The sequence below is a fragment of the Elgaria multicarinata genome, chromosome 1 (assembly GCF_023053635.1).
Source record: "Elgaria multicarinata webbii isolate HBS135686 ecotype San Diego chromosome 1, rElgMul1.1.pri, whole genome shotgun sequence".
Lineage (NCBI taxonomy): Eukaryota > Metazoa > Chordata > Lepidosauria > Squamata > Anguidae > Elgaria > Elgaria multicarinata.
In genome coordinates, this window is record NC_086171.1 from 159,707,235 (window position 1) to 159,732,868 (window position 25,634).

General features: G+C 45.0%; 1 protein-coding gene across 1 annotated transcript; it reads left to right on the forward strand.

Moving 5' to 3' along the window:
- Positions 1-7,361: 7,361 nt before the first annotated feature.
- Positions 7,362-25,634, forward strand: LOC134413367 (armadillo repeat-containing protein 12-like; the record flags this gene model as incomplete). The annotated part of the gene is made up of 7 exons (XM_063147550.1): positions 7,362-7,392; positions 8,036-8,221; positions 11,016-11,173; positions 14,870-15,004; positions 18,539-18,712; positions 21,651-21,722; positions 24,993-25,634. Coding segments are annotated over 7 exons (1,398 nt in total), but the record flags the coding sequence as incomplete, so codon positions are not given.

A 25,634-nucleotide genomic window follows, 5' to 3' on the forward strand; every position in this document is an offset into this window, starting at 1 on the left:
CCATCACAATCGATAGGGGCTTACTTCAGAGAAAATATGTTCATGAAGAGTGTTAGGCCTAATCTACACCAAGCAGGACATTGCACTATGAAAGCGGTATGAAAGGGTATATAAAAGGCAGGAGCCACACTGGTGCTTTATAGAGGTACTGAAGTGCACTGACAACTGTTGGGGCCCATTGGCACAGACCATATACCGCTTTCATAGTGCAATATCCTGCTTGGTGTGGCTCCTGCCTTTTATATACCACTTTCATAGTGCAATATCCTGCTTGGTGTAGATTAGGCCTTAGTATGAAAGATCCACACCCTTCCCTGCAAGCTGAAATATTTTATCCCTTTAATGCCCTCTTCGAACCCACCCCAAACCCGGTTTTCTGGACTTGGGCCGGATCTACACTACTGCTTTAAAGCGCTTTATAACAGTTATAAAGCGCTTTAACTGCTTTAAAGCGCTATAAAACTGTTATAAAGCGCTTTAAAGCAATAGTGTAGATCCGGCCTTGATGTTTGCCCCATGAATGTGGGACTAATGGCGAGGTGGGGGCTCAGGCAGTCTCTTTCCAGAGAAGTCTTCCCCAGTCTAGTGTCCTCCAGATGTTTTGGACCACAATTCCCAGCATTTCTGACCATTAGCCTCGCCAGCTGTGGCTGATGGAATTGAAGTCCAAAACATCTGGAGGACCCACAGTTGCGGAAGGCTATTCCAGGGTAAAACAACAACAACTCCCCACTGTCTCCCTCAGAGTGAAGCCAGCTCTTGCCAGATGGCTCTGCTTATCCCTGTGTGCTATCGGTGAATCCACGTCATCCTCCCCTCAGCCTTGTTACCCAGGAACAGCCAACCTGTGGAGAAAAACCAGGGTCAGAAGGAGGGGCCAAAGGAGAAGAGACAGCACAACCCTCAGGGGCTAGGCAACAGGAAGGCGTGTCTCTTTCCGCTGGAAATGTCAGAGGAGGGAGAAGAAAAAGAAGAAGAAGGGGGTGGGGAGAAGTCACGCTCTCCCTCTAAGCCACATGCTAGTGGTCGCCCAGGTGCCTTTCCTGCCAGCCAGGACTCTTCAAGAAATCCCCTCATAATAAAAGTAGACGGAACTGCTGGTTTATGCTGAGGGGCCAGGGGCGTTGCTTTTCACGGCTGGGATGAGCAATGCCACAGGCTCTAAGAAGGGAGGGAAGGAGGGAGGGAGGGAGGTGGCAACAGCAGCAGAGTTGATATTGTTGCTGCACGGAGAGCTGCACAGGAGTGGTGGCAGAGCAGGGGTTAAAAAGGTGAAGGCCACAAGCCTGAGAGTGAGGAACAGAAAGAGAGAGAAAAAGGGGGGGGGAGTGTGTATGTGTGTGAGAGAGAACAGAACATCCTGTACCCTTGAGCATTAAAAAGGCCCTGTAAGGGAGGAGGGGAAGGAAGACGGGAGCTGCCTTGGGGGAGTAGCTGCACAGAAGGAGTGTGAGATCTTGGTGTGTGCCTGCTTTCTTGAGAGCGAGATCACTGCTGGGCAGCAGGCAAGTTGGAAACAGCCGATGGGGCAGTGGCCCACACAATGTCAGCCTCTGCAGCCTCCACGATCATCCACCTTCATGCTGCAACTAGAGAGAGGCAGATCCAGAAATAGGAGTCTTGCTTGTAACATGGTGTGTGTGTGTGCGTGTGGTGGTGGTGCTGGCATGACGGTACACGCTTGCTGGGCAAGGAGGAACTGCAGGAGGCCATTGGGATGAACTGCTATTGCTTAGGGCTGCCCCCCAATGTAAGAAATCTAAAGTCGATTAATCAAATGAGTTTGCATTGATTAAACCTGCATACATTCACGTGTGACCAAACAATTGTTCTGAAAGGAGGGGGGAAGCACATGTAATTTTAGATGGTGTATGTCAGCCCTGCCCCAACCTGTTGCCCTCCAGATGTGTTGGAGTGCAACTCCCATCATTCCCAGTCAGCATGGACAAGAACACCAGGATGGAGAAGGCTGCTGTATTTATAGGTTGCTGCAGGCCTCATCTTAGGAGAGGCATTTCATCCTGCGTGACAGTGAAGGTGGAATGCCTATTCTAGGATGGTGCCGGCTATCTGCAGGGCTCTTCCACACGTCGTACTGAAAGCGCTTCCATCCGCCCCCAGTGCACCCCGAAAACGATTGTGTAGCTTGCCTGTAAAAGAGACGAGGAAGAGGTGTCGTTGCCGCTGCCGCCACCCATCTCCCTCCTCGCCCACCGGGACGGAGAGCTGCTGAGCCCTTAGTTTAAAAATAATTTTAAAAATGTAAACAAAAAAGAAGATGTATTGCCTAATTAAGTGGGGATGCCTTTTAGTCAATTCAAAAGCTTTCAATGGAGTCATCTACCGAATTAATCCATTTAAGGTTATAGCCCTTACTATTACTATCTCCCACACTAGAGGCCTTCAAGAGGCAGCTGGACAACCATCTGTCAGGGATGCTTTAGGGTGGATTTCTGCACTGAGCAGGGGGTTGGACTTGATGGCCTTGTAGGCCCCTTCCAACTCTGCTATTCTATGATTCTATGATTCTATTAATGACTATCATATGGCGAAAAATAGTAAAGTCAATTCGAGAACTTTACGCCTTATCCTCAGAGGTGCCATCAGGGCAGGACTTGGGGCAGAAGGCCACAGCCCCCACTCAGCTGAATGAGCAGGAGGGCCCCTAAACACAGCAGGGCTCTCTTCCCAGTGAAAGAGCTGCATTAGTGGAGGCTGGTGACTCTGATGTCAGTGGGCAGAGAATTTGCTCCAAGTTTGAGTCAGAATCAGTCAGAACTCTATAGGAGCTATCCAAGGTGCTTCCACGGATCTACATCATGCAAATAAAAAGTGCCCCCTTCCTGTGTAAAACCATCAAGTCTACAGTCTCAAATGACCTACCTGCACCATTGCTTATCATGCATCGCTCTGTAACCATAAACACCATTTCACAGGGATTCTATTTCCGGCAGTCATCAAGTGCCAGCTGCGCAGGGGGAAATCCTTACAAAACGCAGTAGAGAGCAGCAGGGTGCATTCTGCCAAACACACATTGAACGAAGAATGCACACACCTACAAACACACACACACACACGACAAATAAGATCCCACCATCCACAGCCCTATACAATACGCCAACGTTCTTCAAATTTCTTTTCCCATGACCTAGTGCAATAATATCACATGCCCTCAAGACCCTCTTCCTGTGCTTAGTCTGAAAATGTCTGACATGTATTATGCTTTTGACTCATCAGTCAAGTCGTACTGTATTAATTTAAGGAGGTTCTTTATAATTAAGTAAGTCCCAGTGAGCTTTCTGGAAATTACTTCTAAGTAAACATGCATTAGTTTAGTTCGCTAAACGTGTTTAATGGTAGCTGGATTGTGCAATAATAATAATAATAATAATAATAATAATAATAATATAGTGCCATCAATGCACATGGTGCTGTACATAGTAAAACATAGGTTTGGACTTATTTAAAAGGCGACCCGTTCCACCCACCCACCCGTAATTCCTAAAAAGGCAACCTTTTGTCCTACAAGGCCTGGGGAGGGGGCGGGAATCTGGGGAAGGCTGAACCTGACACAAAAGGAGGCAGCTTTTGTCTTGCAAAGAGATCTGCTGGGCAGCTGAGGAGGAAGCAGGGTTTGCATGGAGGTAATTTAGATTGACCCCCAACACATAACAATACAGACAACTGGAGACTGACTGAGGAAAATGCCAGCCAGGCTGTAAGCTTATTGATGTTACCTGGGAAATCATGGTGGAGGGTTGACACACACATCCCTGCTGTAGTTTACTCTCCTGCCGGCAAGTTGTTCTGGATCAGGAAGGCTGAAGCTGCATGGGTCACAGAGTTGTGTTTGCATCATGGCCTAATTACACTCCTTCTTAGCTGCAACACAACTCCCTGCAAAATCATTTGCACCAGAAGTAAGGATTTGAGTGAATGTGCAGTAACTCCCAAGGGACATTTCACATGTTAAATGTCTCTGTTATGGAAAGCACTTCAGTACTTGAAAAGGTGTGAGACCCATATGTGGATTGTCACATTTCCTACAGCTTTGAGGATGACTTGCCATGTAAATTATTTTAGTCATGCGAGTGTTCTGGAAAGTCTCTTCTATGACTAAAAATATTGAAGTTTTTTTTTTAAAAAAACCAAATGGTAGCGTCTGAGGAAGTTTGGTGACATTTACATCTTTCATGCCAATAGTCGCAAGTTGTGGTTTTCAAACTTTCAGTGGGGTCAGAAAGCCTGCATCTTAAACACTGCCTTAAGATATCAACAAATATTATTTGTAAATGGTTAGATACATGGCTATCTCACTGTCAAGAAAAGTTTCCAGAAAATCCTTGGAAGCTAAATGGCTAAATGTGCGTGTCTTGGTAATGAAATGATTATTCTATTCTATGAATGGGAGTAACAACAAAATGTTACAGCGTAAAATGCTGCCCTTCAAGCTTCCAGCCACTCCACGCCATTTTCCCTCTCCCCCATTTTTCTAATCCCTTTCCCTGTCAGTCAGCATTCCGTGGCTACTGAGCATGCCCAGTCTTCATTGGACTGTTTTGGGGATCCATCGCCCCCCATTTAGTTTTTTCCCCCTCTAAAATTTTTTTGTACTTCTGCAAACCTTGTGATTCCCCCAAGCCTCCCGATATCCCCCTCTTTCGCGTGGGGTTGCTGTTTGGCTATATAAGCAACACCACTCGCAGCCTGAATTCTGAAACAGAGGGAATTATCCTATTCTATTCTATTCTGTTCTACTGCTCTGTCTCATAGGAGGAGATTTCCTCCCCCACCTATGATCTTGTGTTTTTTCCTACTTCCTTTTGAGCTTCAGAAGTTGCTGAGCTGAGAGGCAACGCATGAAATAGACAAGTGTATCTAACGTAACAAAAGGGAAGTGGTTTTTCCATGTACTGCACCATTTTCACATGTGTGCATCATCTTTACACAATTTCTCTTCCTTTCCTGTCCATTGTCACTAAGATGCCTGTGGGTGGATGGATAGATGATTTGATCCAATCGACTAGGCACCGTACTTTTATAAAGTAAGAGATGGATAGAAGGAAAGCCATAGGGGTAGATATAGTAGTGGGGTGTTGGTGAAGAGAGACTAGGCTTTGCAAGCAAAAGAAGACCCCATGGGCTAGCAATTACTGCTACTCAAGGGTGCAAAAGGTGAAGGGACAGCAGGAACACATAATGAGGCTTACTTCAGGATAGGATATGCTCATACATCACAGCTGATCCTCATACGCCGCCCTGAAATCTTATTGATATAGGGCGGGATATAAATGTTTTAAACAATAAAATATCTCCACTGCCCATCTACATAGTTGGGGAGGAACAACTCTAGGTCTAGTGCAGACTGCACAGCCCCTGTACAGTTGGGTGGTTCCCATGGTGAATTTAGGAGTGAATTCCATAGAGCCAGTGTAACAAGATACCATACAGTGGAAGGATGCTGTTGCATTCATGTCTAGTTTGTGGGTCTCCTGTTGACAACTGGTTGGCCACTGTATGAACAGAATGCTGGACTAGATGGACCCTTGGTTTGATCCAGTATGGCTCTCGTGTTCATAGTTGATGGTAAAAAAACCCACTGCTGTGAGATCAAGGAGAATCAAGAGAGTTAAATTCCCCATGTTTCTTTTCTGACAAAGGTCACCCATCAGGGTGACGAAGCCTGTCTCCCTGCCAAACCCCAGCCTAAACCCAGACTGATATAGTTCTAGATAATCTGTTTGGCATTGGAGCGCCTCCACTTTCTTGAGCACCTTGCTCCAGAAGTGGATATTTGTGACTGGGGGCTGTCTAGACATCATCTTTGCCTCATGGTGGCTGAGAATTGGTGAATTGTCGGTTATATCATGCAGCCGCAGATTCACAGCCACTGCTGGGCAAAGAGATGATGCTTCGCTTTAGAAAAGTCAGGGACTTACCCTGACTTTTTTCTTCAGAGTGAGGTCACCATGGCCCTTCCACTGTGCGACCTCCCTCCAGCATTGAGCTGGGTGGGTGGTTGCAGGCAGATAGCAACAGCTGAATGGTTGCCCAAAGCCAAAGAGGGCAGGGTGAGTGGGCGCCGGTATCTGGATCGCTACTGCAAACCCCACACTCCCTCCAGCAGTCTGTATTATGTGCTGCCACCCCGCAGCAGTGAAACTGCAGGATTTAGTGGCAGTGTGGGGCCAAAGTGGCACTGTGAAGGCAGGCTCTGACTGATATTTGTTGCACTCTTCCTGTGGTCAAGTGGGAGTTGTGTGTTACACAGAGGTGGGCAGAAGGAAGTTCTCCAGATATTTTGGACTTCAACTCCCAGAAGCCCCTGCCAGCATGGCCAATTATCAGGCATTCTGGGAGCTGGTCTAAACCTTCTGGAGATCTGGCCACCCCTGTGCTACAGCATCAAACTAAGAACATGAAGATTTGCTGTGCAGAGATGCCAAAAAAAAGCAAACATGGCAAGCCTGGGATCTGAAGACTGAGCTTCCAAAAGCAGCCTCTTCTTTCTGGCTGATTAGAAGTATACAAGCATCTGGAGGTGCTGCATTCGTCATTCAGAAAGCTAGAGGGGCCCTGACCATCTCAAGGGTTTTGCTGCCCTCTTCTGGGGCCTGCCAGATGTTCATCAAGGCAGTCAAGGGCATGAAAAATGCTCTGAGAACCTATCCCGAACATGTCCACTGCCTGCAAATGAATGTAATCCCTTTAGGATGCAATCCTACACCCACTTGCTGGGAGTTAGTTCAAATGACTGGATTCAGTCATTTTAAAACCAAAAGTCTCGGACTACAAGGCCATAGCTAGATCAGGTGAAATCCCAGGGCGATCCCTGGGATCGTCCCTGTGTGCTCACATGACACACAGGGGATCTCAGGATCAGGGAGGGATGATCCCTCCTTTGCCCCGGGATCTTGCCCTCCCCTTTAGTCCCGGCTCCTTGTGGTTCCTTGTGAGGAGCCGGGACCCGCGCACGGGGTGCAGAGCTCCTCAGGAGCACTGCGCCCATCGGGGGTGGGGGAGTGAAGAAAGTAATTATTTTAAAAAAAAACACCTACCTTTTGCGAACAAGTGTTCATGTGCTGCTGTCCCTTTAAAAAATGTTTTAAAATGGCGGGCACAACACCTCTCCTTCTGAGGTCGTCGCACGCCGTGTGTAAACAGAGGAGGGATTGTGCGATAAAACCATCACAAGATCTTCACCCCTCCGTCGTGGACTAACAGGTAGGTCTAGCTAAGGCCCAAGAGTTATTTAACAAGCCTTTTATCACACTCTCATCATGCCTGGTTTGCCGTTTTGCAGCATGGTACTCACACAATGTTGTTCCTGTCCTGCAGTCACCCTGCCTCTTCCCCTCCATTTTCTGTGTTTTCCTAGAGCGGGGAAAGTCCAGTCTATTTCCTCCATGCGGGATTAAAGCGCTTCCACCCCCATGTATTGCCGTCATCGCGCTATGTCCTTTGTTGGGGGTGTGTGCTTTGAAGGGAGGTCTTGCTGATGAAAGAGGAGGGCAGGGTGTTTCTCTTCCTCCAGCACACTGTGTCAAATAAACAGGCTTGTGCTGACTCAGCTGAATGACAAGAACCAATGAACTGGAAGGAGAAGGAGTGGGGTGGAGTGGAGTGGGAGAGCAAACAAGGGAAAGGAGATTTCACCGGTACAGTGGCGATACCACAAACACATGTGAAAGACACCATTAGCTTGACCCGCTAATGAAATGGAGGTGGAAATCATGAAGGCAAATCAGGAGAAAAATATAGGTGTGATGGAGTCATTTATCTGCCACGTTCTCATGGTGTTTTTTACTAATTTTTGTGAACCGCCCAGAGAGCTCCGGCTATTGGGCGGTATAGAAATGTAATAAATAAATAAATAAATAAATAAATAAATAAATAAATAAATAAGTGTGTGTGTGTGTGAGTGTAGTCTTACCCCCCTCATATGGTCTAACAGTGATGTGCCACAGTTGTCATGATAGGCTCAGGTGACATCACAAACCATGCAGTTTGCAGTCTAGTGTTTCAAAAGGGTTAACTGCGGTCAGAGCTCAGTCAGATTGCCTGAGAGCTCAAGGCAAGGTGATGAAATACTACGAGTTGATAACTAGAAAAAATGTGGTAAATGGAGTTATAGGAGCTTCGGCCCTCTATCTTGTGTCCAAGACTCTCCTAGCAATGCTCAGAAGTCCCCCCTTCAACCTGGAGTCAAGCAGCATAAACAGTGAGTTGTGTGAGATACAAGGAGATGATGAAGTGTTCTCACTACACGTGTATTATTGTCATTCAGAAGGGCCATGGCATTGGAATACATCACTTGATGTCAATGTTCAGCAGCCACTCATTTATCTGTATTGTCATTGATATTCATCCAAATTGCCATATTAGTCCAGCTGATAGGTGAAATAATTGTGACTTTGATGATAAAAACATGAAATTTAGCACACTTGTAGAAAATACCATGTTGAATATTTTTGGCTATAGGGCCATCTCAGATCTGCCCTGTAACAAAATTGGCAGCCATTTTCAAATATGGCCACCATTCACCATTACGATTCCTCAATTTTTGGAGAATCATGCCCATTTTATGGTTTATGAGCCCTGATTTATTTGAATTATAACTTTAGAAGTGTACAGAAAGACTAATGGGAGTTAATAACAAAAAAAACCCACCTTTAGGTTCTGTAATAGAATATAGGCTTATGTTGTTTTTTTAAAGTTACACATTGGAAAAAATAACTGAAATAAGAACAGACTGATAGCTATTTATTTTATGCAAATATAACTTGTCATTACCAGGCCTACCACACTAAATATTGTTTTCAAAGTCAAATACACTCTAGAATGCCCCCTCCCAATTCTTATTTGCTGCTGGTATGGTCATATAGCAAAACTACAACTCTCTCCAGTGGCTTCAGCCACTCTTCTACTGCCTGCTGTCTTGGCCTATCAGCTAAGGTACAGAATGCTGAGGAAACATCTCCATATGCATTCCAGGTATCCCATGCTGTCCTTTTGCCCTGCCTTCAAAAAAAAGACACAGTATCACACCCATTCTTACAGTTATCAATGCGGAGAAACTCTTGCCAATTTTGGGGGACTGGACTTGAAAACCTTTTCCAAAAACCTTTCCCCCTTTTGTTGCGTGTGTCACTCTTCAAGCTTTCATGCCTATACACATCACAGATGATGTCTAATCTCGTTACATACTGAAGCTGTGATTTGATATAGGGAAGGAAAACATCAGTGTCATAATCCTGGAATGTTTTTGCAAGCCCTCGTTGTAGCATGTTGATGATGGCAGCACCAACAACGATGGTCACCTGCTCTATAGGCGCTTTCCCGTTTGCTCCTATGAACTCACCCTGTCTGGGTCCTAATTTTTAATCAATTTAGAATGCTGTTGCTAAAGCAATTGTTCCTTTCCATTTGTATGATGCTCGTTGCCTCCTCTCAAGAGAGATGGAGTGAAAGGGAAAGGAGAGCTGGAAAGCCCAGAAGATGCTGGCTGGCTGGGAATGCATCTTCTTAGGCCAGGGGGTCACTGGGTGAAAAAGGCTTAGCTGAGTTTGGCAAGCAACAGGGCAAAGTGGGATTGTTACAGACTGGGAGTGGGAATAACTTTTCTTCCTGGTAGACCCTTCTTTTCAGTGGTTTTCTCCCTCAAAAGAATGACTGTAGGTTGCTACCAGTCAGGATGAACTTCCTGGCACACCCTAGTCTATCCAGCTGCTTGGGGAGTTTCTGAGTCCTATTGAGAAGGATCCCTCCCTCCAGCCAAGCCCTTGGAAAGAATTAAAAAAGGGGGGATTTGGATTTTCTTACCCCAAACCCAGGCACACAGAACTTAACAAAACCTTGTGAAAATTTAAAAAGAAAACACCAATGAAAGGCTCTTAAGGAGTGAGAAACCTTTAGTTTTATGGGGAATCTGATTTCAGTAAAAGGCCCCTAGGAAAGACTGGTCCGAATATACAATAGCCTCCATTTCTGATGTCAGTGGTTCAGCCAGCAAATCAGAAAATTATTTAGTTGCTAAACTGGATTTCCTAACAACTCTAATTTACATCTCAAAGGGGCCAGCCAGTTCGAACCAGTTTGACTAATCAGAAAAGGAGCCTAAAGTTTTGGCTGTGTATTGGGGGAAAAAGCCTATTCTGGTGTCTCAGCATGGTGCCAACTTACCAGATGCTAAGGTGCACTGTTGAGCTACATGAAACTATAAGGGTTTGTCACAGGGATGTATGAAGGCAGAGTGCCAGAAACATTGGAGGTGGGATGGGGATACCAAAAGGCTTCAGGCCTATGCTTCTATCAAAGCATTGATATCTATTTCACTCTATGCACACTTTTAAAATATATATCCTCCAGCTATTTACATTGTCCAACAATGTCAGGTTGGAGCACTTTCCAGAGGGGTGGACATGTTTGTCTTTCGCAGCAAAAGCATCATAGCTTTATTATGGCATAAGTTTCCATGGACCAGAGTCCACTTCATCAGATGCATGAAGTGCTATCTTAAACCGGCAGATGTATGTACACACACCACACGTGTGCGCGCGCACACACACACACACACACACACACACACACACACACACACCTTGGAGGTTTCATCCCAGAACAGCTTCTTGAGGCATCTCACATGAGCATTTTTCTGGGCATTGGTTGCGTTCTCACAGCATACCAACCCCACACATGCCATTTGCAAACTTGTGCTATAACCTTCCATGCCTGCACCATTCTCTGGCTTCTCTGTACTATAGTTGTTAAACACAGCATACTCCATGCAATTTGCATGAGTGAACTAGTAGTATCAGCGTGGGGGAACCCCCATGCTACAGTCATGCCATTTGGGGGGGAGAGTCTAAAACAACCCTTTACAGGAACTTTCCACAGCTTCCATTGTGCTGATGCAGAAGGGAAGGAAGTCCTGGTACAAAAATATCACTAAGTGGTACTACAACACTTTTGAACTCAGTTTGGTGGGTGTTTCACGTATGACCGATTCCTTGTAGGACGTTGTGTTGAATATTACCCAATTCCATCTATAAGAGTGAAAGTTCCTGGAGAACTCAGGCGACTCCTGCAGTCCCTCGGTCCAAGCTTAGATACCAGCTCCAAGAGGACAACGCTTAATACCATCACACAGTGTATCCATCTAAAGGAATCAGAGGTGAGGCTCCATAGTGCGATGTGGACGATCAAGATGATGCAACTGAATGCAGTCCAGAAGCTCAAACTTTGAGGCTCTTCCTTATCCTGCCCATATTCCACTAGTGATCAGTGGAACTTAATCCCCAAGACCTTAACACTTGTTCCGGAAGTGTGTGTGTGTGTGTGTGTGTGAGAGAGAGAGAGAGAGAGAGAGAGACAGACAGACAGACAGACAGACAGACAGACAGAGACAGAGAGACTACAAAGACATGTCGAATATTTCTACAGGAATGGATTTCAGGTGCTACATTGCACTGAGAAAAATTAGGCAGGTGTTTCAGCACAACTGGAAAGGAACATGCAAGACACAGGTTTCAAGGCTGGGAATCTAGAGCTGAAAGGATTAGACTTGGCTTGGATTTGGAGCAGGAATCAGAGTGATCTTTTCAGACTGCTTTGTTGCTCCATTCTGACAAGCATATTTGATCCAGCAAAGTTCTGTCAGTTCAGAAAGCTTGTGTGTAGGCTGATGGGCTTTTGACTTCCCAGGTCTAACATTAGTCAGGTTAATAACATTTGTGTAAAAACAAACAAACAAGCCAAGTTAGCCTCATAAGGGCAAATGTTGCTTCCCCATCGCTGACTGTGGACTTCTGGGGCCCTTTATCTGCCTTCCTTGGCCAGCAATGGAAGCCCCAGGTATGCATGGAGATCTGGATTGTGGTAGCTGATGTGGAATTAAGGTGCACAATAAACTATGCTCTCCTTCTACTTTTTTATTATTTATTTATTACATTTTTATACCGCCCAATAGCCGAAGCTCTCTGGGCGGTTCAAAAATTAAAACCATATTAAAACAACCAACAGGTTAAAAGCACAAATACAAAATACAGTATAAAAAGCACAACCAGGATAAAACCACACAGCAAAATTGATATAAGATTAAAATACAGAGTTAGAACAGTAAAATTTAAATTTAAGTTAAAATTAAGTGTTAAAATACTGAGAGAATAATTTATTTATTTATTTATTACATTTCTATACCGCCCAATAGCCGGAGCTCTCTGGGCGGTTCACAAAAATAAAAAGGTCTTCAGTTAGCGACGAAAAGAGTACAGTGTAGGCGCCACCTCTCTGGGGAGCTCATTCCACAGCCGGGGTGCCACAGCAGAGAAAGCCCTCCTCCTAGTAGCCACCTGCCTCATTTCCTTTGGCAGGGGCTCACGGAGAAGGGCCCCTGTAGATGATCTTAAGGTCCGGGCAGGTACATATGGGAGGAGGTTTTTCCTTCAAATAACTTGGCCCCAAACTGTTTAGGGCTTTTAATGTCAATACCAGCACTTTGAATTGGGCCCGCACCTGGACTGGCAGCCAATGAAGTTGTAAAAGGACTGGCGTAATGTGAACTCGCTGGCCAGTCCCTGTTAGTAAACGGGCTGCCCTGTTTTGTACCAGCTGAAGCTTCCGGACCGTTTTCAAAGGCAGCCCCACGTATAACACATTGCAGTAATCCAAACGAGAGGTTATCAGAGCATGGATAACTGTAGCTAGGCTATCTCTGTCCAGATAAGGGCATAGTTGGTATATCAACCTAAGCTGATAAAAGGTGCTCTTTACCACTGAGTTCACCTGTGCCTGGGAATCCAGATTGGATCAAGCGCACCAACTTTTAACACCAGCCCCTTGAATCCAAAATGCTTATTGCTACTGTCCTAATAAAGATTTAACTCCAGGGATGCTTCCAAACAGAGGGGTCTTGATGGTAACCATCAGAAGGCATTGTGCAGCTATTCCATCTTTTCTTCTTTTACTAATTTTCTGCGGTAAGAAAAAAGAAGATGGAAGGAGCAGTGGGAAAGCACAAGAGGGTTACACAGGGAGCACAACAACATTGGGACACACATATGTAAAGTTCTGCAAAAGAGGCAGGGTGATGGCATGATAAACACGTCATCTGGTAACACCCAAAGTAATTAGGGAACTCTAAGAGCATCATCAGGCGAGGTTTTATAGCACACTTGTTACCAGCCACTCATGGATGTTCGCAGGTCCTTTTGATGACACCATCTGCCTCCCACGTGTCTCCCACTCCTTCTTCTCTTTTTTCCATCACACACACAAAAAAAGACCCAGAAAATTCAAATTTTGGGGGCTGTAACGAAACGTGCCGCCATTTCCTGCTGTGTGCAGGAGAAGCAATGAAATAAAAAATGCCCACTGAATGGGTCTTTGCTTGCTTCTCCTTTCTTCCCTGTATGAAGAAAGAGGAAGCTGCTCGTCCCTATTGTGGGACAGAAGCAGGAGGCAAAGTGACAGTGGGGAAACGTGATCTTCCCCTCCCCCTATCTGATGAGGTTCCTACCCACATGTGACATCTGAATATTCCTTCTGACTGAAGTGCTCAGGAGCCTTTTGCAACTTAATTCTCGGTTCCCTCTCAGCTTCTTTAGACTTTGGGAGTAACCACATGTTAAGCACCAATGTGCATATCCAATGCCATTCCAAAAAAAGAAAGAAAGAAAAGCCATTCCATGGCCCTTTCTACACCTAAGGGTTATCCCAGGAAAATGGAGGGATCGTCCCTGCCTGCTCCTGGGATCCCCTGTGTGGCATTTGGATGCACAGGAACGATCCCAGGACAATCCCGGGATATAGGCCTGGTGTAGACATGCCCCAAGATAGAGAGAGGGAGAGGGGATACATAGCCCTTTTCTGCACAACCATTTCCCTGCTTCAAATTGCCCTCTCTCATGGCTTTTCGTCCTACTCGGGTTCAAATGCATGTTTGCCAACGCATTAGTTAGTAACAGCGTTGCCTGTTGGAATGGTGGCATCCTCTTATGGGTTAGAGTTTATAGGTACTTTTATCATGCAATTGTCTGGCCTTATTTGTGGAATTTTATGGGGCATGTGTGTTTCCAGATGATGTCTTTTCCCATTTGTAACCCTTTCATGTTTTCTCACTGCTACTCCCGTCTTCTTTCCTACCACCAAAAACAAAACAAAACAGCCATTAAGCAGGAAAAGGCAGAATAGTTTCACAATGGCTTTGACAGGTAGTGCTAGGAGTTGTACAGCTGGAGGACTTCAGGGGCCAGGGGAAAACTTAACTTTCCATTTTTCTGTTTGAATCTTAAGACATGATGGGGAATGTGTACCCCTCCAGATGTTGTTGGACTGCAACTCCCATTAGCCAATGGTCAGGGATAATGGGAGTTGCAGTCCAGTAACATCTGGAGGGCCACACTTTCCCCATCCCTGTGCTAGAGAGAGTGATTGATAAAGGTTTTGCTTATGCCTGGCATTTATCAAAGTAAAATGCAGATATGCCGTAACTTCACATTTTGCTGCTTTGAGCACAAACATTTTGGTGGAACGGCAGGATATTAATTCATCAATAAAAATTTAGTTACAAAATCTGAAATCCCATTGTGAAATCCCTGGTGTCCTTCGGATGTTTTGGACTACAATTCCCATAATCCATGGCTATCTGTCATGATGGTTGGGACTTATGGGAGTTGTAGTCAAAAACATCTGGAGAGCACTAGGTTCCCTCCCTCTGATCTGTCAGTTATGTAGTTCAGCATCGTGGTGCTTGCAAAAAAGGTTATGCAGGTGTTATGTGAATATGAAATCTATGCTGTATTCCAGTTTGAGTGATTTATGTTTCAGTTCAGCTCTATTTCCATTTGATGATTTGTTTCTTGCTTTACAGGCAAATTCATGTACCAACGATGACATAAAATTGGTGGCATCATTCCTGGATGATACGGATAGAGTCACCCAAACTGAGGCACTGAACGCCCTCAAAGCCTTCACTGCCGTCTGGAGGTTCAAAATCAAAATCCAGGTAACCATTTACAGAAGCTATGTATAAACCCCTAATTCTAACATGTGTAAGTTCTAGCAGTGGACCTTTTACATATGGCTTCAAGTAGCATTTATTCGCAATGAAGAAAAACAGCCTTCAAGGATTTCAACAGCTGTTACACATCATCCACAAAGCCTTCTGCCTCAGCATACTTTTAATTTTAATATGGTCTCTTTGATCTCTGCTGATGTTTTTATGCTGTTCCTTTGCTGCTTTTAGGGTGCACTCCTATGCATGTTTTTAGACAGAAGTAAGTCCTACAACCCCTAGCTTCCCTCAGCCAGCCATGGGTGTCATTTTTAGTATATTTGTTTTTGTGCTTTGGCTGTTCATTTTCTTTCTTTTTGTGAGTCACCCTAAGAATTTATTTTGGAGGGTAGGGGTAAAATAAACAAACAAACAAATAAATAAATAAATAGCTATCATAATATAAGTAAGTTTGGGGAGCAAAAAGACTTTATGCTGTACCTCCATATGGTACTGTATGGTTTCCTTCATACGGCAAATAGCTTCAGGGGACTGGGGGAGGTGGGATGGCACAGGGAGAGGGTTAAACCTCGGTTCCCCAATTGTGTGGTCCCAATCTATGCCCCTGCTTAGATTGGGACCACACAATTGGGTCCCAATTAATTGATTTTAATTTTTGCTCTTATAATCAAATCAAAATCTGCAGGAGTTCCTGCTCACAGATCACCATCACCATGTTTCATGGAAGTATTTCTCTCATCTTTCCCTTGCAAAATGCGATATATGTTGAATAACAACGCTTTTTTAAAATCTATTTGAAATAGCAACCTTCTAAAACGGTGAAATGTCTACCTGTCTGATAATCGTTTGAATGTAACTTCTCATTTGCTAATATTGGTGATATGGTAACTGGTAACTGGGGTGTCTTCGGACTGATTGAGTGTATGACATTATAACTCCCTAAGAAATAAAATCCCAAAGTCTAGTGATACCTCCATTAAGCCAGTTAGAAAAGTCACCTTCCTTTCTAGCTCTCCAAAACCCACTCCTGTTTATCATGGGTAATACCTAGAAATACCTAGGGCCAAAAATTTATTCCAAATTTTCTGTATTGATTTTCTATTTCATTTGGCTAAGTTTTTTTAATGCTCTGTTTATTACCCCAGATCCAATTTGCAAGTGGCATATCTGAATGTGGCATATCAGTACCAAATTATTCCAACATCCAGGGTGCAATCTTTATATTTCTAAAGCATAATTGTACCCATGCCACCACTGCATGGCAATACAGCCTAACATTTGGAACTGATAAACCACCCTGTGAGGCCTGGTGTTATATGGTCTGTGCCTTTATTCTAGGCCTTTTGTAACCTCAAATATATTTATCGATTTCTGATTGAAATTTATGCAAGAATTCCTGGGGTACCTTAACTGGGAATGATGAGAAGAGAAAAATAATATTGGGGAGTACATTCATTTTTGCAATTACTATTCACCATAGCCAAGATATTGGTAATTTAACCCATTTGATCATTAACTTTTTCTAAAACAGGGAAATAATTATCTACAATAAATTCTGCTATCTTATTGTACAAATTAAAGCCCAGATACTAGAAATCCCTTTGTCTACTTCTTGATCCTGTTAGGGCCTCAATATCTGCCCTCTGTTGATTTTCCATATTTATGCCTAATATTTCAGATTTTCTTGCAACTCTCTATGAGGACTGTAACATAATAAATATTGTATCCTGGAGAGTGAACACCATGTTGTCTGAATACAACATTATCTTTGTCTTATAGTGATTAGTTATAGTGATTTAACTCCTTTTATGTTTTCATCATCCGTGACTTCTTGTGCCATTATTTCTATAGAGATGTTAAATGAAGAGGCTGTGCTAAAAGAACAAAATGACCCAGAGATATTCTGTTCAGATTTATGGACTCAGAATCTAAACCTAAGGCGTTGTATCCAATGTTAAACTAGCCAAAGCCCTATTCATTTTAATGGTCTACTTTAAGTAGGACTAGCATTGGATAGAAACCCAGAGTTCTATTTTTTATTATTATTATTTGAGAGGAGGTTATCCTCAGCAGCCAAAATTAAACCCCCAAATCTGTGGCAAAGGAACCCAAAGACTTAGGCCTTAGCTAGACCAGGCTATATCCCGTGGCAAACCCAGGGAGGGTCCCTGTGCGTCCAGATGATGCACAGGGGATCCCAGGATCAGGGAGAGATCATCCCTCCCTGGCCCCGGGATACAGCCCTACACTTTGGGTCCACGTGTGGCCCGTTTCCGCAGGTTTATCTGGCTCTGTGCAATTACTCGCTGGGAGCTGGGAGCCGTGCACCGGGTGCAGCATTCCTCAGGAGCACTGCGCCCATCGGGGGTAGGGTGGGGGGAGTGGGGAAAGTAGTTAATTTTTTTTAAAAAAAACCTTACCTTTGAGCACGAGTGTTCGTGCGCTCTGTCTCCTTTAAAAATAAAAAAATGGCGGGCGCAACACCTCTCTTCCTGAGGTCGTCGTGCCTTACGTGTAAACGAGGGTGGGATCTCACGTTAATTGCAACGCAAGGTCTCCCCTCCTCTGCCCCGGACTTTCAGGTAGGTTTAGCTAAGGCCTTAGTTAAGAACAAATAGTAAGAAATGACTCCATTTGGTTGCTGAGCTGCATTTAGAGTGTCAGACTAGGGCATGGAAATTCACAGTCACCCATAAAGCTCGCTGGATGTCCATGGACCACTCGCTACCTATCTGACAGGGTTGTTGTGAGGATAAAATGGGTGGAGGCGAACCCTGATCTCCTTAGAGGAAACATGGGGGGGGGGGATATATGCTTAATCATAGTCCAACAACTCTCTGCCAGAAACTGCACCAGCCTGATCATCAACAATGAGAAATTCTGAGACTCACATCTTCCTGAAAGCCACACACCCCTTGACCCTGAAGCCACACCCCTTGAAACCCTGGCGCTTAATTCTAGATATATGGAATGGGCTGTGTTTGCTCAGTGATGTGGGGTGGGGGGAAACATGCAGTGCTTGTGCTCTGAGACCCTCTACTGCAGGGGTGGGCAGACTTCGGGCTTGTGGAGTCTACTGTGTTTGTTTACAAGCCCAGAGATCCACCAGCTGGAAACTGCAGTAGAATTAAAGAATTCTGAGCCCAGGAATTTGGTCTGTGTACAAAAACTGAATGGAGCTCATAGCCTTTCCAAACGAAAATCCACTCTTGATTATCCCAAGCTTTCGTCCTTTCAGCAGTATAATTAGGTGATGGTGCTGATGCTTTTTAGTTGATGCAATTGTTTTTAAAAAATGGAGTCAGAAACCCTTGCTGTTCTATTGCAAATCACCTACCTGTAGTTCCTGACCTACCTTCTGATATCCCTGCTCTATTGCTTCACATGATTCAGAGCAGAATGCAAGAACAGGCGCAGGGGCTGATATCTGGTCTAAGTTATTGCCCTGATCCCCTGTTCAAAGTATACTCCTGAAGGGCAGGATATCAATCATTAAATTAACCCTTGCTTTGTTCCCCTGTGCAGGAATATGTCCCCAAGGTCGTTGAGCTGGTGACCAGCAGCTGGGATGCCAATATGCAGGTTGCTGGGTTAAGGCTGCTGAATGGATTGAATATACCAGATCAAACTCACCCTCTGCTGAAAAGGCTGCTACCAAACTTCATGGATATTCTGTTCATGGCTAATACTTTGGCTAAGGTACAAAATCACACAGGCAAGCAGGCAGGCAGGCACCTTCCCCGCCCACCCCCGCCTCCTCCTTCATGTTATCTGGTATAGGGCAAGCCTGGAGCAGAGAAGTAGTGCAGCTTCATACTACAGTTCCTACTAATAGACCCATAAGTGTAAAATTGTTTGTTACAAGTCTGATCTGCACCAAGATGTTGCAATGTGCCGTGCAGCCAGGTCATGATTCCCTCCTTCCCATTCCATCCGCCCACTCCTGTTTTACATTCTCCGCCCTAACAGCCTTCTGTGGTCACTGCGCACACTCCGTTCTTATCAGATAGAGGGGTTTTATATACATCCATGTTTGCAAAACTTGGCGTTCCTCTAAGCCTACTGTTCTCTCTCTTCCATGTGTTGATGATACTGTTTTGGCTACATAAGCAATGACACTCTCAGCTTGAACACTGGAAATAGAGGGACCAAGCGGCACTTGCAAAAAAAAAAAAAAAGTTACAGAGTGGAGTGCTGCTCTTCCAAGGCCCTGTTCCAGGAAATGCCATTCCATTTCCGCAGCCTGGTTTTCCATTCCCCTTCCAAACAGTCAGTCAGCATTCCATGGCCATTGAGCATGCCAAGTTTTCATTGTGTTTTGGGGGGAGGGAAGTTTTCCACCTCAAGCTTCCCCTCTCCCTTCTTCTCTTTCTCCTTCTCCAAACCTTGGGTTCCCCGAAGTCTGCTGATACCCCCCTTGATGTAAGTGGTACCATTTTAGCTTCATAAGTTATGTCACTCACATCTTGGGCGTCAGAAATAAAGGGAATGATTATCAGAATTATTAGAATGTATACCTCATCCAGTGAAGGCTAGTGGCTCCCATTTTGGCAGGGCTGTGAATCCATTCTGGGTTTCAGTCAGAACCAGCCAGAACTCTAAAGCAGCTATCCAGGGTGCTGAACCCTATCCTCAAAATGGCTTAAGCACCTTGGATAGATCCTCTAGAGCTCTGTCTGGTTCTGGTTGAAACCCAGAATGGATTTACATTCCCACAAAACTCAGAGCCACCAGCCTCCACTGACCCTCCAGCCTCCACTTTTTTGATAAAGTAACCTCCCTTGTGGACCGTGGGAACACTGTGGACGTCATATATCTTGACTTCAGCAAAGCTTTTGACAAAGTACCACATGACATTCTGATTAACAAACTAGCTAAAAGTGGGCTAGATGGAACAACTATTAGGTGGATTCACAGTTGGCTACAGAATCGGACTCAAAGAGTACTTCTCAATGGAACCTTCTCAAACTGGAGAGAGGCAACGAGTGGGGTACCACAGGGCTCAGTCCTGGGCCCAGTGCTCTTCAACATTTTTATTAATGATTTGGACGAGGAGGTGCAGGGAACGCTGATCAAATTTGCAGATGACACAAAATTGGGTCGGATAGCTAATACCCTGGAAGACAGAAACAAAGTTCAAAGTGATCTTGATAGGCTGGAGTGCTGGGCTGAAAACAACAGGATGAAATTTAATAGGGATAAATGCCAAGTTCTACATTTAGGAAATAGAAACCAAAGGCACAGTTTCAAGACGGTGGATACTTGGCACAGCAATACTACAAACGAGAAGGATCTTGGAATTGTTGTAGATTGCAAGCAGAATATGAGCCAACAGTGCGATATGGCTGCAAGAAAGGCAAATGCTATTATGGGCTGCATTAATAGAAGTATAGCTTCCAAATCACGTGAGGTACTGGTTCCTCTCTATTCAGCCCTGGTTAGGCCTCATCTAGAGTATTGCGTCCAGTTCTGGGCTCCACAATTCAAGAAGGACACAGACAAGCTGGAGCGTGTTCAGAGGAGGGCAACCAGGATGATCAGGGGTCTGGAAACAAAGCCCTATGAAGAGAGACTGAAAGAACTGGGCATGTTTAGCCTGGAGAAGAGAAGATTGAGGGGAGACATGATAGCACTCTTCAAATACTTAAAAGGTTGTCACACAGAGGAGGGCCAGGATCTCTTCTCGATCTTCCTAGAGTGCAGGACACGGAATAATGGACTCAAATTAAAGGAAGCCAGATTCCGGCTGGACATCAGGAAAAACTTCCTGACTGTTAGAGCAGTGTGACAATGGAATCAGTTACCTAGGGAGGTTGTGGGCTCTCCCACACTAGAGGCCTTCAAGAGTCAGCTGGACAAGCATCTGTCGGGGATGCTTTAGGGTGGATTCCTGCATTGAGCAGGAGGTTGGACTCGATGGCCTTGTAGGCCCCTTCCAACTCTGCTATTCTATGATTCTATGATTCTATGACCCCATCCTTCAATTAAACTATTGGAGCAGCTTCAGAGAGCTGCTGCCAGTCAGTAAAAAGCATGGGATAAGCCAATGGTCTGATTCAGTATAAAGCTTATTTTTGGTTTAAAAAAACCCCAAAACCACTATACTCTCCCTGGGGTTTGTCTTACCTGAACCCGCCAGCAAAAGCAGACTATCTCTAATCTAATGAGGAAAATATCACTCTCAGCTCTGAAATTGTAGTTGTACTTTTTCTTCCTGCTCAAAAATCCAAGCCCACTGAAGAACATGCAGCTTCACAGCTTGCTTCCAAGAAGTTGAATGGACTAGTTGATTTGCCCCCTGTTCCTCATCTCTTTGCTACAGGGTGTTCCCCGCTTCCTGCTAAGAGACCTTGAGATTTACATTCATTGCCAAAGGTGTACCCTTCTAGAGCACCCTTCCCCAAACTGGTGGCCTGCAAATGTGTTGTACTACAACACCTATCATTCCTAACCAGCAGAGTCATTGGCCTTCCCTAACCTGATGCTCTCTGGATATAACTTCCAATGGCCGTCCTAGCTGGAGATGATGGAAGCTGTAGTTCATCTGAAGGGAACCAGGTTGAGGAAGGGTGATTTTAGTGCCCAATTTTCCATCCCTGGCCATTTCTGAGACCAATGTTCTCCTCTGCTTGTTCAGGTGCAAGTTCTCAAGTTCCTCAGCACACTTGCCCAGAAGGAAGACATGCTGTACGACATCATGAATTGTCGGGTAAGAGCTATCCTTGAACCTTTACGGAGAAGGTTCGTGTTTGGGTGGGGGACAAGTCATATCAGAGAGATTGGTTTGGAGAGTGTTGTATAGTGGTTAGATGTTTAGATTAGGAAGACCTGGGTTCAAGCTCCCACTCGACCGTAAAACTCAGCGGGTGACTTTGGGCCAGTCACTGACTCTTGGTCTAACCTACCTCACAGGGTTGTTGTGAGGATACAATGGAAAAGAGGAGGATTGTGTACACTGCCTTGGGTTCCTTGAAGGAAAAAGCAGGATAAAAGTGTAACAAATAGATAAATAAATGTGCTCCAGCTAAAGGAATTAACTAAAACATGGATATACACATACATGTTGCTGGGGGGTCTGTGGCTATGGAGGCTATGAATTGCAAAAGAGTCAGAATCTCTTCCTTTGAGGGCAAACAGAGCAGGGAGACAGGCATTTATTCCAACTGCCCCTCTATCTTCTCCCCTGGTCTTTTCACACTGCTCAGGGTTGTTGTGAGGATACAATGGAAAAGAGGAGGATTGTGTACACTGCCTTGGGTTCCTTGAAGGAAAAAGCAGGATAAAAGTGTAACAAATAGATAAATAAATGTGCTCCAGCTAAAGGAATTAACTAAAACATGGATATACACATACATGTTGCTGGGGGGTCTGTGGCTATGGAGGCTATGAATTGCAAAAGAGTCAGAATCTCTTCCTTTGAGGGCAAACAGAGCAGGGAGACAGGCATTTATTCCAACTGCCCCTCTATCTTCTCCCCTGGTCTTTTCACACTGCTCTTAGAAACTTCCGTCTATAACTGGTTTGCCTCCTATCTAGCGGGTCGCTCTTTCAGCGTGTTGACTAATGGCAGCTCGTCATCCTCCTTTCCCCTTTCAGTAGGGGTTCCGCAAGGCTCGGTGCTTGGCCCGTTGTTGTTTTCCTTATACATGTTGCCCTTGGGCAAGCTTATTCAATCTCATGGCCTCCAATATCATCTGTACGCCGATGATACACAACTATATCTGTCATCTCCGGAACTTTCTCCTGATGTTCACGATCGTATCTTGGCATGTCTTTCAGATATCTCAGCTTGGCTGCTTCATCGTCGCTTGAAACTTAACATGGCAAAGACTGAATTGCTTGTTTTTCCTCCTAAACCTTCTCCTCATCTCTCATTCTCTCTTACTGTCAATGATGTTACGCTTACTCCGGTCAAGGAAGCTCGTAGCCTTGGCTTTATCTTCGACTCCTCGCTCTCCTTTATTCCTCATATTGAGGCAGTAGCTAAATCTTGTCGATTTTTCCTGTATAATATTGCCAGGATTCGATCATTTTTGTCTGTCTCTTCTGCCAAAACGCTTGTTCATGCGCTGGTTATTTCACGGTTGGACTACTGCAACCTTCTTCTCTCTGGCCTTCCTTCTTCTCACATCAGTCCGTTGGTTTCTGTTCACCACTCTGCCGCAAAGATCATCTTCTTGGCTCGCCGCTCCGACCATGTTACTCCGCTTCTGAAATCTCTTCATTGGCTTCCAATTCACTACAGAATCCAATATAAACTTCTCCTGTTAACCTTCAAAGCTTTTCACGGTCTAGCTCCTTCCTATCTCTCCTCTCTCATCTCACACTATTGCCCCGCTCGTGCTCTTCGCTCCTCTGATGCCATGTTTCTCGCCTGCCCAAGGGCCTCTACTTCCCTTGCTCGGCTTCGTCCATTCTCTTCTGCTGCCCCTTACGCCTGGAACGCTCTTCCAGAACATTTGAGAACTACAAGTTCAACCGCAGCTTTTAAAGCTCAACTAAAAACTTTTCTTTTTCCTAAAGCTTTTAAAACTTGATGTTGTGCAGACTTCTACTGTTACTTTCTACTGTTAGTTTAACCCTACCCTGTGCCTGCTTACCCTACCCTGTACCTGTTTGCATTCTCTTCCCCTCCTTATTGTTTTACTATGATTTTATTAGATTGTAAGCCTATGCGGCAGGGTCTTGCTATTTACTGTTTTACTCTGTACAGCACCATGTACACTGATGGTGCTATATAAATAAATAAATTAATAATAATAATAATAATAATAATAATAATAATAATAATAATAATCTTCTTACAGGGATTAGAGAATCAATTTTCTCATCACTAGGTTATTGATTCCCCATACAGTGGAGCCTGCAGGGCCTTGGCTCTTGTGAAGTTCCCCCACATTGGACAGACTTTGCAGCTACCACACTTTTAGCATGCTCCAAAGAATCTGGCCTCAGAATAAGACCCCTTAACAAGACAGGGGCCGCAGCTAGACCAAGGGGTTGTACCGCGACGATCTTGCGATTTTATGATTGCGAGATCGTTGCACTGGTCTACACACAGTGTGCAACATCGCGGCTGCCATTTTTTGTTTTAAAGAAGGAGTGCATGAGTGCTCGTATGCAAAACATAAGTATTTTTTTTAAAAAAATAATAATTTTCCAGCCAGACTCATTTAGCCCAGCCATGTGACTGAAGCATGCACAGCAGTAGCTGATGGAGTTCTGAGTTCCATAAGTGGTCCAACTCTGGGCTAGAAATCCATGAGCTCTTGGAGACTTTGATTTTGTTTTTTTTCACTCAGTTGCCCTCCCACTGAACTGTCCCACTGCCAGGACTGTTTCTGTTATCAAGGGAATTAGATGGGGGAGGGGTCTTCTGATACACTTCCGTTGCACCATTCCAGGACTCTTCCTTTTGATGCATGGAGGTCAAGGCTAGAAGAAGAACTCATTGGACAAAGCAGAGAATGTCACTACCGTTAGTGCCCCTACCTTGCCAGTTTTCCTACTCTGTTTCCGACAGCATCTCTGGCAACAGAGGCTGGTAGTCTGGCCATGGGTCTTACAGGGGGATAGCCCACTGATGTTTGAAGGGCTGTCCAACGGCTTTGAAGTAGACCATCAACAGTCAGCAATTTGGACAGCAGATTGAACAGGCACCCAGGTCACCTGCTCACAATCTTACTCCATTGTAGTGAGGTGTATGATATTTCTATCTAAATGACAGTAAATGTGCATGTGTGCATATAAGTTCACATATGCTAATGTTAGGCAAATCGGTGTCCTTTTTTGTTCTCTTTTTTGGTGCTGTATTTCCTCTTGGTTTGGCAACACATAAGTGACTAGGAGTAACGGTTAGGACTGTCATGAAACACTTATCTGCAGAATCACATGCATGTGAAAGGGGGTAGGGTAGGGGTGGATTAAAGAAGAGCCATTGACTAAAGCCAATTGTGGTCTCTCTCTCTCTCTCTCCAAGGCACCACCTCAGTTCCTGAACTTCATCCAACCTTCTCTCCCAACGAACCTGCTTCTTGAGATGTTAGTCTTTGTGGAGCGGCTTAACGAGGGGCGCCTGTCTCCACAATACCAGTCGGTTCAGTGGCAGTACACTGATCACTCCATTCATGAAATCCTCTTTGGTGACAACTCCCACCTATCCAACTGCTTGCTCACTCTCATCATTCACCCAGAGGAGGAGATCCAGATTCAGGCTTGCAAGGTCATACTCAGCCTCCGGCTTGACAAAGATGAGAGCAGGGTGGTCAGTGGACTCCCCTTTGGGGCCAACATCAGCGCCTACCCCCTTGAATCAACGAGAATTAGCCAAGTCCCAGGCAGCAGCTCTGGCAACCAGTCTTTTAGTCCCAGCACCCTCTCTTCTGGCACTGTGGACTTCTCCGTAGACACTACCCAGGACAACAGTGGCTACAGCTTTCACCCCCTCCAAGGCACCGATGAGACTGGCCACAGCTTCTATCCCCTCGAGAGAGCTGACCACAGCTTCCACCCCCTTCCGAATGTCAGTGTCAACAGCAGTGACCATGTCCTTGATGACCCCAGAGGCAGCTTTCGTCCTCTTCCAGCTGATGTCTCAGGTGATGATGACAGCAGCATTTGA